At 47.7% G+C, this 13,253-nt stretch overlaps 1 protein-coding gene and 1 long non-coding RNA gene across 2 annotated transcripts in view; both read left to right on the top strand.

The window, feature by feature from the left end:
• The window catches only part of xpo4 (exportin 4), a 41,038-nt gene that overhangs the window by 20,921 nt on the left and 6,864 nt on the right, over window positions 1-13,253 (top strand). The window contains exons 8-15 of the mRNA XM_056428857.1: window positions 780-937; window positions 3,630-3,804; window positions 3,874-4,050; window positions 4,148-4,290; window positions 4,354-4,499; window positions 5,195-5,384; window positions 11,205-11,404; window positions 11,869-11,990. Of these exons, the coding sequence (XP_056284832.1) occupies window positions 780-937; window positions 3,630-3,804; window positions 3,874-4,050; window positions 4,148-4,290; window positions 4,354-4,499; window positions 5,195-5,384; window positions 11,205-11,404; window positions 11,869-11,990 (1,311 nt within the window). The remainder of the gene's footprint in view (window positions 1-779; window positions 938-3,629; window positions 3,805-3,873; window positions 4,051-4,147; window positions 4,291-4,353; window positions 4,500-5,194; window positions 5,385-11,204; window positions 11,405-11,868; window positions 11,991-13,253) is intronic.
• On the top strand, window positions 6,641-8,204 carry LOC130200904 (uncharacterized). The gene is made up of 2 exons (XR_008833092.1): window positions 6,641-7,507; window positions 7,854-8,204. It is a non-coding gene; the product is annotated as an uncharacterized LOC130200904 (long non-coding RNA).

Here is a 13,253-nt window from a genome sequence, read left to right on the forward strand (position 1 = left end):
ATCCCAAAAGTTTTGTAGAAGTCCTGTAGAATGTGTTTTATTCATATGTTATTCAACTTTGAGTATGTACTGTGGGCTTTGGGACTCTCTGTTAGTTTGAATACAACATGTTTGGTCATGGACATGTGGTTTAAAGTCCTGGACCCCATCTGACCCCATTGGTCAGCGTGTGTGTGAACCCGGCTTTAAGACGGGCCCAGCTGGTCGACCCGTGTTCCTGTGGGCAGCACACGGTGCTGCACTCACTCTAGATGAATCTGTTCTGTGACCTTCAGGCTTTAAAGCATTACAAGTTCATTTAACTTCAGTTGGATTGAACCAAAGTGATAATTACATCTTTATTATTATATATATATATATATATATATATATATTTCTGGTGTTAACAACAGTATCACTATTATAGTAACTTTCATGTTTAGAGACGACTGAATGCACCATCATCTTTTAAACATTTTGACGATTGATTTATTTGAGTTTATCACATTAAAGTTGGTTCAACATATTACGTACAAGCTGAGTAATGTTTTATACTAATGTATACGCAGAGGTTTAACTCTTAAGAAGAGATAATTCACACTTAATAAACATGTAACCAGATGGGTGGTTGACCTCTGACCTTCATCTGAAGTCCTGAAGTAATGAGTGAACTCAGTAACGTGTTTAAAGATGTTAATGATCCCCCACAGAGTACCTGCTGCTCCATTGACTGTATTTTGTTTATATTTATATTCCTGTTGTCTTGTCCTGACGCCTGCATTTCCCCCGCCGGCCTGCAGGTGCACCGTAAGATCCGCGAGGACTCCGACATGGCCCAGGACTCGCTGCAGTGCCTGGCCCAGCTGGCCTCCATGCACGGGCCCGTGTTCCCCGACGAGGCCGCCCAGGTGTCCTACCTGGCCCACCTGGTGGAGGGCCTGCTCAGCATGATCAACGGGTCAGTGAACGCCTCACGGGGCTCACGTCAGGGGGACCTCTACATGTGTTTGAGGGGGCAGTTCCCCCCCACTGACTGAACTCCAGGGGCAATTAAAAAATTTGTGAAATAACATTTAGCCTTTGTTAAAAAATAAGTAAATATACTGATTTAGCCTTTTTGTATATGAGCAGTTATCATAAACATTAGGGATGCACCGATCTGATCGGCGCCGATCCATATCGGCCGATATTCCCATTATCGGTTTTGATCGGCGTTCTCAAAACGTCCGATCAGATGACGTAACATCTGTGAGAACTATCAGACGTTTCAATCGCCGCGCACCGCAAAGGAGACGATGCGCCCGGCGAGGGCCGCAGAGTGAGAGGTCAGAGGTCAGAGGGGATCCTCACCACCGAGCGGCGTCCCCGTCCCCCGAGTTGAATCTCTGGGTCGACTCAGCCGACTCTCACATGTCTGAGGCTCTGAGCCCCTAGAGATGCTCACGCTAAACACATTCCATCGGGAGTGAGAGGGTTTGATAGAGTTAGCGGAAGGATTTAAGTGACAACATCCGGTTTTGCAAAGTTAGCGGAAAGAACCACGTGAAACAACATCCGTTTTTCAAAATAAGATGTCGACAAATCATACACGGACAGATAAAAGTAAACAATGAACTGATTTTGTATCTTTATAGATCGTTTCTGAGATTTAGCTTAAATTATGCTAACATTAAAACATTTTTACTGTACCAAGGAAGAGTTTATAAAAATAAGTCAGACTTTTGTATGTTAAGAAAAGTCCTGTAAATAGATTTCCCCAAGAGTTCCAGGAAATGAATGATGCAGATGTATTCCATACATATCTGAAATCCCCATCACTGGCAATCAATCAATTTTATTGTATCAATTAGGACATTTTTCAAAGTAAAAGTCCTAAATGTTTAAAGAAATCTGTAGTTTCTTTAATGTTTGAGTTGCTTTATATATGTATTTCCTCATAGTCCTCATAGCAATAATGCTACACAATAAATAGAATGCTTCAATCGACACCGTGATCGGTGATCGGTATTATCGGTGATCGGCAGATACTGATTTCAGTGATCGGTGATCGGCACCAAAAACCTGATCGGTGCATCTTTAATAAACATGGCAATAAATCAGACCATCATATTCAATTGTATTCTTATTTATTTGTGGTTATTTATTGTTTATACATTTTTCAAACAACTATTGACAGTTATCACTTCTTTCTTAGTTTTTTTATAATTAAAAAAATTACATGTATTGATGTGTGTGCCTAGTACAGACAACACAGACAGGACGCACAACAAAGAACAACAACAACTCTATGACATCATCATCATTACGTCTGTTGTCCTGACATCAGGGGCCACATTACATCTCTTAGGGGCCGTTTGGCCCCCGGCCCCCTGCTGTGTTTCTGATGCTGACTCCTTACGAGCTCTCTCTAGCTCTCTCTCTCTCTCTCTCTCTCTCTCTCTCTCTCTCTCTCTCTAGCTCTCTCGCTCTCTTTAGCTCTCTCTCTCTCTCTTTAGCTCTCTCTCTCTCTTTAGCTCTCTCTTTAGCTCTCTCTCTTTCTCTCCCTCTATCTCCCTTTCTCTCTCTCTCGCTCTCTCCCTGTCTCTCTCTCTTTCTCCATCTGTAATCACCTATTCTTGGAGCTTTTTTCCCATTGCATCATGGGTAAAGCATGCGGCGAGAGGGCTCTCAGTGTAACTCCATCTGATGGCGGTTAGCTCAGCGGCACCACCTGAAGGCTGTTGTTGTTGTTGTTTTTATATACTGCAACAAAAAGAACAACAACATGTGCACGACGGTACTGGCTGGTGTTGTCCAGGTTGAAGGAGGATGTGTCACCTGATGCTTCTAGTAGTGTGACGTCAAAGTGCTCTTTAGCCTCCTGTGGTCAGGATGAGTATTACAACAACAAACAACGCAAGTTACGTATGTAACTATGGTTCTATGAATCCTTCCTGCTCAGCACCGCCTCTGGCGGTCAGGAAGGATGAAATAGAACATGAACCACCTTTTCTTTCATTTCTGTATCTTGGAATTATTATTATTATTATTATTATTATTAACTCTTTAGTTTATGGATTAATAACTCAAAGTTTATCCTTTTTTCATCCAGTTCTCACGTTAATATAAACCGGAGAGGATAAAATGTACCGTAACACATTTTATTTCTCACTTTTCTTTGCTAATAAATAACAAAGAAATTACAGACAATGCAGAAAGAAAATATTATTTTAAATTCATCTCGAAACGTCGTCTTCAAACTTCAAAGGTTCAAACATCATTTTATGGATTTATGTGAAAACATAAACATTTAATGAGGAACGGGTCGTTTCGATCCAGGTCAACGCGGGAAGTTTCAAGTTCAAGTTTCAAGTTTTTTTTATTGTCACATCCCCTTTTATACAAGTATAATCGGTTTGTGAAATTCTTATGTGCAAAACACCCGACAGCAGTAGCAGACTAAAAAAAGAATAAGAATGAGAATAAACTATACAATATCCACACAAAAAAAAAGAAGAAAGTATTAACAATATATATATAAAACAATGTAATAGAATATACATCATGACAATATATATATATAAAACAATGTAATAAAATATACACTTCAGTTCTGGAGTCGTGTGTGATCCAGCTTCCTGGAGTCTGACTGAGTGTTATCCCCCCTCCAGGATCGAGATCGAGGACTCCGAGGCGGTGGGCATCTCCAACATCATCTCCAACCTGATCACCATGTTCCCCCGGAGCAACCTGACGGCGCTGCCCAGCGACCTCTTCACCTCCTTCATTAACTGCCTCACGCTGCTCACCTGCTCCTTCGGACGCAGCGCCGCCCTGGAGGAGGTGGTGAGTAGTGACGCCGCGCCGGCCCCCGGGACCCCCGCGTGGCCGTGCGCTGCTGACGCCCCCGCTCAGCTGGACAAAGACGACATGGTGTACATGGAGGCCTACGACAAGCTGCTGGAGGCGTGGCTCACGCTGGTGCAGGACGAGGAGCACTTCCCCCGCGGCTGCTTCGTGCAGCCGGCCGTGCAGGTCTTCAACTCCTACATCCAGTGTCACCTGGCGGCGCCCGACGGCACGCGCAACCTGGTGAGGCGGCGTCGCGCGCGACGAGCACAGCGAGCACGGCCTCCCGGCGCGAGCGCGGACATCAACCGTTTCCTCTCTCTCTCTCCCCCCCCGTCAGTCGGCGAACGGCGTGCCGTCCCACGAGGAGGAGGAGATCAACGAGCTGCAGGAGGACGACCGCGAGCTGTTCTCAGACCAGCTGTGCAGCATCGGCATGCTGGGCCGCGTGGCGGCGGACCACTGCATCCCGCTGCTCTGCAGGTGAGGCACGCCCCCCCCCCCCCGAGCGCCGGTCCTCACGCTGCGTGGCGCCTGTGTTTTCAGCCTGCTGGAGGACCGCGTGACGCGGCTGCACGGCCAGCTGCAGCGGACGCAGCAGCACCTGCTGGCCTCGGCCACGCCCGGCTCCCTGGAGCGCTCGGTGCTGGACGACCTGTACGAGGACATCCACTGGCTGCTGCTGGTCTCAGGTCAGCCAGGGGGGGGGGGGGGGGGTACGATTAAAAGGGGAAGAGGAGGATAAAGGGAGGGAGGAAGGGATAAAGAGAACGAAAAAGGAAGGGAAAAAGGGGAGGAAGGAAGGAAGAGGAGGAAGGAAGGGACTAAGAGGAGGAAAAAGGGGAGGAAGGAAGGGATGAAGAGGAGGAAAAAGAAAGAGGAGGAAGGAAGAGACGAAGAGGAGGAAAACGGAAGGGAGGAAGAGGAGGAAGGAGGGCGGGTCAGGGTCCGAAAGGGGCCGCATTCCAACATGACGCCTCCTCTTTTCAGGAAAACAACGTGACGTTCAAAGTGACTCCGTGGGGGTCGAGGGTCGGCCATCTTTTCCTCTAAAGCATTTAGTCTTAGTTTTGTTCCTCCATTTGAAACGATGTTCTACTGATGAACTTCTGACCTTTTGATTCATTGCTATTGCAAAATATTTTTCTTTTGTTTGGCTAATTAAAAAATAAATCTAGTTCTTCCAGATTTCCAGCAGCAGTTGTAAGAGACGAGTCAGTTTTCTCGAGCCAAAAACCCCAAAGATGTTTCATTTATTATCACGAAGACATGTAAACATGAGACTGTTCATCAGAAGATGAATTGACCCTAACAATGATTAAAGGACGAGGCGAGACTAAAGGAGCATGTTGTGAGCCCTCTGACCTCTGACCTCTGCGTCCTCCAGGGTACCTCCTGGCAGACGGCTGTCAGGGCGAGACCCCGCTGATCCCCTCCGAGGTGATGGCGTTCTCCATCAAACACTCCACGGAGGTGGACATCAACACCACGCTGCAGATCCTGGGCTCCCCGGGGGAGAAGGCCTCGTCCATCCCGGGCTGCAACCGCACAGACGCCGTCATCAGGTACCGGGGAGGGTGACCTCCACCCGACCCCACTCAGGCGCTCACTGTATCCAGACCCCACCTTCAGAAGGTCGACGAAGCTTCTATTCTTTGTTTTCCATAGCAGCTTCTACGTTTACGTCAAGAACATCAAGACGAAGTAAAACATTGACGAGCCAAATTAAATATAATTCAGGTTAAAGAATACGGATTCAAGTCTTCAGCCTGGAATTAATATATGTGATATCTCCAGAAATATAGAGCATAACAAGTGCTTCCTGGTGTGTGGTTTTATTTATTTATATATTTATATATATATATATATTAGGGCTGTCAGCGTTAATGCGTTAAACTATGCAATTAATTTGGCCACGATTAACTCACTAAAATATTTTAACGCAATTAACGCGACTTTGTTTCCTTCCGGTGTCGTTGAAGTTGTTTCACTCCTGTGAGTGTCAAGCCGCGGCAGTCCGCCTCCTTCCTCCGGTCTGCTCCTCCATATTCACAGGAGCAGAGGCGACGTGTCGGTGACGCTGGGCGGAAGGTGAAGGACTTTGTTGTTGCTCCGCCCGATGCGCGCAGACGCCGACATGGAGCTCTGCGGCGAGACGGAGAGAAGAGTGACCGACACGTGGAGACAGAATGACATGCTGCTGGAGAGACGACCAACAACAGACGTTTAGTTTAATAAAAGAACAAAGATGTCTTTAAGAAAATAACCTTACATTACTTCTGCTGTAATCTGGCGCTATAGAGAACATGACAGGGGGGCGGGGCCTCACCCTGATAGAATGGCGGGGAAACACTGGGATGTGTCACATGCAAAAGACTTTAAAAGGTGAATTTACATTGTTTTGTAAAATCGAGAAAATGAGGCCAGACTCCAGAGGGTTAACGTGACATATTGGTCAGTTTACCAGGGTGTCCTCGGGTCCTTAAAAAGTCTTAAATTGCTTTTCCTAAAAATAAGGCCTTAAAAAGTCTTAAATTGTCTTAAATTCAGATTGGATTGGTCTTAAATTTTTTGGGTGTCATGTCCAGGGGTTTTCTTGGGTCAAAATGGGTCTTCGGTGCTCCCAAAAAATATGTTGGGCCTTGCGCACCGTCTATTTATGCAGGTTGGGCTGTTGAGTGATAAGCAGCTGGCCGCTCGGTCCATTCGCGCACCTCACAGTTGCGTATTGATCAGACAAGAAGACACGCTTATCAACTCCAGTGTTTCCCCTCTAACAGGGTGAAATCCCCGCAAACAATTCTCGGCTCGCGCGACAGAGCGATGGGCCGGCATCGAAGCTCTGCCGTGATGCGCGCACACGGGTGAGCACCGCGTATTCGGTCCCATCAATCCCCGACAACATGAAGCATCGGCTACTTTAGAAACATGGCAGGATGCAAGTTCAACAACGGCTTGAAAAGAACGAGTGTTTCTGGTCACGGTCGGTGAAATGCTCCTGAAGCTGCGTTGTGTGTCGCGAGACTTTCCAGCGGTGGAATCTCACGAGCAGAGCAAGAAGCACAGAGACTAGCGAAGGCCGCCAGCAGCCCGCGGGGCTAGCTGCTGCTCCGCCGCGAGCTCCTGCTCCGCCTCTAGCTCCTGCTCCGCCTCTAGCTCCTGCTCCGCCGCTAGCTTCTGCTCCGCCGCTAGCTCCTGCTCCGCCGCTAGCTGCTGCTCCGCCGCTAGCTCCTGCTCCGCCGCTAGCTCCTGCTCCGCCGCTAGCTCCTGCTCCGCCGCTAGCTCCTGCTCCGCCGCTAGCTGCTGCTCCGCCGCTAGCTCCTGCTCCGCCGCTAGCTCCTGCTCCGCCGCTAGCTCCTGCTCCGCCGCTAGCTGCTGCTCCGCCGCTAGCTGCTGCTCCGCCGCTAGCTCCTGCTCCGCCGCTAGCTCCTGCTCCGCCGCTAGCTCCTGCTCCGCCACCCGCAATGACGTCAACTACAACGCTGGAGGTCACCGGAGGAAATCCAGCGCCGTGCAACAAAGAGCTCATCACCGAAGACCAACAGGGCGGCGCGTTCTTCATTCTGTTCCACGAGACTCTGGACCAGACCACCGCGAGCAGACAGCTGGACTTCATGTGCTCTTGGTGAAATGACCAGGTCCCGTCAGGATCCTGTGGAGCTCATGGGCCATGACACCAGGACCTACTTCACATCTCACAGTAAGTCTAACATAAATATATATGTATTAACTAACCTCATGTATATGAGTGTGTTTCATATAGTTAAGCTTTACTCGTGTGTCAAGTTAATAACAGCTATGCATAGGCGCACTACACATTAATTAGACTAATTAAAAATAGTTTTAGAATGGTAGTAGAGTGGTGTTTACCTGTCAATATGTCTACATAGTGTTCACTAGGCTCAAGAGATGGCTCACGTTGCTTAATTTGTAAAAATAGTATTCATTCCTATTGATCCAGTCTGACATTAATCTGAAGTGGTGGTGTCATGAAGATATGTGGTGACTGTTGGCTAATGTTTGCCTTTTTTCTTTCTTTTTTCCAGGAGAATGGACCAAATGTCAACTGGAAGTTTTTATATTTATACAGTTTGAAAAGGATTGTTTTCCTAGTATATTCACAAAAGCTCAGGAGTAGACATGAAGCTGTGCACAAACATCCATCACATAGAGACATGAGAACTCACACACACACACACACATACATTCTATTATGTAAATGAATTTGCATTTTAAAAGCAGCTGGAAATGTTATTTGTTATTTTATGGATTTTTTTTGTTCAAAAGGAACTATGTTGCATGTATTTTTTAAATATATTTACTTAATTTTAGAGACATTTGTTCATGGGACTTAAATGTTCTGAAAATGTATTAATAAATATAATTTACAACAGCAATGACATTTGTGTTATCCTTTTGCATTACACCATACTGTTAATTTTGAACAGACATCAGTGTGTTTACTTTGAATTAATTAATTTAGATTAATGTATATTTCCATCGTAAATTAGGTCTTAAATTTTATTTAGACGTGGTCTTAAAAAGTCTTAAAGTCTTAAATTTCACTGGTTTATTTCTGTAGACACCCTGGTTTACCAAGGCCACTGGTGCTGCTGTTCAGTGTTAAAGATGACAGGACCAATGGGGTCTCTAATACACCTTGTTTACTAATCTGGATGTTTCACTGAAGAAACAATTTATCATCCACGATATTAAATACCTCGCTGGCACTATATAGGTAGGAGCCTCTTTGAAAACACAGCTCTGTGTGAAGTTTGGTCTTTAAAAAAGAATACAATTAAATAAGTGTCTAAAATACACGCTGTCTGAAGGGATTACTCGTTCATTTAGAAGATTTAGTCTTTAGAAGAAGAACAAACTTTTAATCGCGATTAATGAATTTCAAAATGTGCGATTAATTAGTTACTTTTTTTTACTCGATTGACAGCCCTAATATATATATAAATATATGTGTGTGTGTGTACAGATTGTAAAGCACTCTGAGACAAATTTGTAATTTGTGAAAAAGGGCTATACAAATAAACTGAATTGAATTGAATATGTGTTCATTTATTTATTTATATATATATATATTATATGTAAATATATTTATATATTTATGTGTATGTAAATATATATATATACATGCATATTTATGTATATATATATATATTTAAATATATATAAATTAGGGCTGTGAAACTATTACAAATGTTAATCAAATTAATCACAGGTTTCTGTGGATTAATCATGATTAATCACATATTACCGATATTCTCGGTATATTTTTGTGAGAACATAAAGATTTATTAATTAATCCTGTAATTTAATCATAACGCGTTATTTTTCACAGCACTAATATAAATATATTTAATTAAAACTTTTTTTTTTTTTTTTTTTTTTTTTGTTTTTTAAATGCTTCCCCCCCCCCCTCCTTTCCCCCTGCCCTCCCCCCCCCCCTTCTCCTTTTGTTTTTGCTTTTGCCTTTTGTTTTTGTTTTTTGTTTTTGTTCCCCCTTCCTGTTTTTTCCCCTTTTTTCCCTTCTCCCTTTTGTCTTTGTTTTTTTTTCCCCCGCTTTTTTCCCCTTTTCCCTTCCCTCCTGTTTGCTCTTGTTTCCTTTGTTTTTTTTTTTTCCCCCTTTGTCTTTTTTTTTTCCCCCTGTCTTTTGTCTTTTTCCTTTTCTTCCCCCCCCTGTTTCCCCCGTCTTTTTCCCCCCCTTTTCCGCCCTTCCCCTTCCCCCCCCTTTTCCTTTGCCCCCCCCCCTTTTTCCCCCTTTCCCCTCCCGTTTTTTCCCTCCGCCCTTTTGCCCTTTTTGCCCCCCCCTTTGTTTCCCCCTTTTCCTTTTTTCCCCTTCCCTTTCCCTGTTCCCCCCGTCTTTTGTCTTTGCCCCCTTTTCCCCTTTGTTTCCCCCCCCCCTTTTTTCCTTTCCCCCTGCCCTTTTTTTTTTTTGCCCCCCCTTTTCCCCCTGCTTTTTTCCCCTTCTCCCTGTTTTTTTTACTTTTTTTTTTTTTTGTTTTTTTTTTTGGTTTTTTTTTCCAATTTTGTTTTTTTTTTTTTTTTCCCTGTCCCCCCCCCCTGTTTCCCCCCCTTTTTCCCCTTTTCCCCTTTGCTCTCCTCTCCTCTCCTCCCTTCCTCCTTTCTCCCTCCTTCTCCTCCTTTTCCCTCGTCTCCTCCTCTCCTCCTACTTCCTGTCTCCCCCCCCCCCCCCCCCCCCCCCCCCCCCCCCCCCCCCCCCCCCCCCCCCCCCCCCCCCCCCCCCCCCCCCCCCCCCCCCCCCCCCCCCCCCCCCCCCCCCCCCCCCCCCCCCCCCCCCCCCCCCCTCCCCCCCGCCCCCCCCCCCCCCCCCCCCCCCCCCCCCCCCCCCCCCCCCCCCCCCCCCCCCCCCCCCCCCCCCCCCCCTCCCCCCCCCCCCCCCCCCCCCCCCCCCCCCCCCCCCCCCCCCCCCCCCCCCCCCCCCCCCCCCCCCCCCCCCCCCCCCCCTTTCTCTTCTTTTTTTCCTCTCTTGGGTCCCGTTTTTTTCTTTTTTTTTTCTTTTTTCTCCCTTTCTTTTTTTTTCTTCGGGGCCTGCTCGGGTTTCTTTTTTTTCCTGTTTTTTCTTGTTTGGGTCCTTGCTTTTGTTTTTTGTTCTTTTTTTTTTCTTTTTTTCTCTTTTCGGTTTCTGCTCTCGGCCCCTTTGGGGGTTTCTTTTGTTTTTTCTTTTTTCCTTTCCTTTTTTTGGTTTCTTTCGTTTTCGTCTCCGTCCTCGGCTTCCGGGCTCCTCCCTCTGCGGTCTCTCGCCCGGCCCGGGGCCCCCGGGGGGGGCCCCCTCCGGCCTCTCTCTCGGGGCTCTCCCCCTCGTCCTTCTCCCCCCCTTTCTGCAGAAGGAGCCAGAACAATTTGTATACAGTCACTTTATGTACACTTCAATAACAAAAACAGCTGATTCATAGACTGTAAAAACAGTTTGTAATTACGACTCTAACATTGGGTAAAAACACGGCGTTTAAGTTTTAACTTTGTATTTTAATAATAACTTTATTTCTAGAGCACCTTTAAAAACTGTTTATTTAGTTCTTAAGACGATGAGAAAAAAAGACCAAATGCAAAGTACTGGTTTAAAAAAGCTTTTTTTTATGGTCATCACTGTTTAGGATTTCAATTGAATTTAGAAAGGTAAACAAAAGCTGATAGACTTTAAAATGTTGGGTTTTTGAAATTAACTTTGTATTTTAATAATAACTTTATTTATAAAGCATCTTTAATAACAGAGTTTACAAAGTGCTCTACAGAGAACCACAACTAATGGAAGGGAAAATAAATAAATACTATAAAATAAATGAAATAAATAAAATTAATTCATTAAATTAATTCACTATATAACACTGTGTTTTAAGAAGTGATAAAGGGTCTTAAAGTAGCGTTGCGTGTCGTCTGCAGAGCAAGTCCATGCGGCTGTACGAGGCGTGCCTCACGCTGCTGCAGGTCTACTCCAAGAACAACCAGAGCCGCAAGAGGAGCGACGCGGCGGCCGAGGAGGACCAGTACCAGGACCTGCTGCTCATCATGGAGCTGCTCACCAACCTGCTGTCCAAGGAGTTCATCGACTTCAGCGACACCGGTGGGTCCACGCCCTCTGCTGGAGGGAGCGGTGTATTACAGCTCAGAGGAAATTGAGACACAGCGCCCTCTGCTGGAAGTAGTGGTGTATTACAGCTCAGAGGAAAATGAGACACATCGCCCTCTGCTGGAAGTAGTTGTGTATTACAGCTCAGAGGAAAATGAGACACATCGCCCTCTGCTGGAAGTAGCGGTGTATTACAGCTCAGAGGAAAATGAGACACAGCGCCCTCTGCTGGAAGTAGCGGTGTATTACAGCTCAGAGGAAAATGAGACACAGCGCCCTCTGCTGGAGGGAGCGGTGTATTACAGCTCAGAGGAAAATGAGACACAGCGCCCTCTGGTGGAAGTAGTGGTGTTCTCGAATGAAAATGAGTTTACATATTAGTTGTTGTTTTTTATGCTTAGAGGATATAATATTTATCGTCTATTTGAGGAGAACGTTGATGTGTTTATCTTTTTTAGACGAGGTGTTTAGAAACCAGGACCAGGGGCCGCCGGCGTCCGGCCGCACGGTGTCGGCGGCGGACGTGGTTCTGTACGGCGTCAACATCGTGCTGCCGCTCATGTCCCAGGACCTGCTCAAGGTAAACAACCAGTCACCTTCAGTTGAATACAACTTTATTAACCCAGTCACAGCAGACAAAGGACACGTTTTCAAAGTCTTTGATGGTAACCTCCCTGTCTCCTCCCTGTCTCCTCCCTGTCTCCTCCCTGCCTCCTCCTTGTCTCCTCCCTGTCTCCTCCTTGTCTCCTCCTTGTCTCCTCCCCGCCTCCTCCCCGTCTCCTCCTTGTCTCCTCCCTGCCGCCTCCTTGTCTCCTCCCTGCCTCCTCCTTGCCTCCTCCCTGTCGCCTCCTTGTCGCCTCCTCCCTGTCTCCTCCTTGTCTCCTCCCTGTCTCCTCCTTGTCTCCTCCCTGCCTCCTCCCTGTCTCCTCCCTGCCTCCTCCTTGTCTCCTCCCTGTCGCCTCCTTGTCTCCTCCCTGCCGCCTCCCTGTCTCCTCCCTGCCTCCTCCTTGTCGCCTCCTCCCTGTCGCCTCCTTGTCGCCTCCTCCCTGCCGCCTCCTTGTCTCCTCCCTGCCTCCTTGTCTCCTCCCTGCCTCCTCCTTGTCGCCTCCTCCCTGCCTCCTCCTTGCCTCCTCCTTGTCTCCTCCCTGTCGCCTCCTTGTCGCCTCCTCCCTGTCTCCTCCTTGTCTCCTCCCTGTCTCCTCCTTGTCTCCTCCCTGCCTCCTCCCTGTCTCCTCCCTGCCTCCTCCCTGTCTCCTCCTTGTCTCCTCCTTGTCTCCTCCCTGCCTCCTCCTTGTCTCCTCCCTGTCGCCTCCTTGTCTCCTCCCTGCCTCCTCCTGTCTCCTCCCTGCCTCCTCCTTGTCGCCTCCTTGTCTCCTCCCTGCCGCCTCCTTGTCTCCTCCCTGTCTCCTCCCTGCCTCCTCCTTGTCGCCTCCTCCCTGTCGCCTCCTTGTCGCCTCCTTGTCTCCTTCCTGCCTCCTCCCTGTCGCCTCCTTGTCTCCTCCCTGCCGCCTCCTTGTCTCCTCCCTGCCTCCTCCTTGTCTCCTCCCTGCCTCCTTGTCTCCTCCCTGCCTCCTCCTTGTCTCCTCCCTGCCTCCTCCTTGTCTCCTCCCTGTCTCCTCCCTGTCTCCTCCCTGCCTCCTCCTTGTCTCCTCCCTGCCTCCTCCTTGTCTCCTCCTGCCTCCTCCTCCTGTCTCCTCCCTGCCTCCTCCTTGTCGCCTCCTCCCTGTCGCCTCCTCCCTGCCTCCTTGTCTCCTCCCTGCCTCCTCCTTGTCTCCTCCCTGTCGCCTCCTCCCTGTCTCCTCCCTGTCGCCTCCTTGTCTCCTCCCTGCCGCCTCCTCCCTGT

The sequence above is a fragment of the Pseudoliparis swirei genome, chromosome 2 (genome assembly GCF_029220125.1).
Source record: "Pseudoliparis swirei isolate HS2019 ecotype Mariana Trench chromosome 2, NWPU_hadal_v1, whole genome shotgun sequence".
Taxonomy (NCBI): Eukaryota; Metazoa; Chordata; class Actinopteri; order Perciformes; family Liparidae; genus Pseudoliparis; species Pseudoliparis swirei.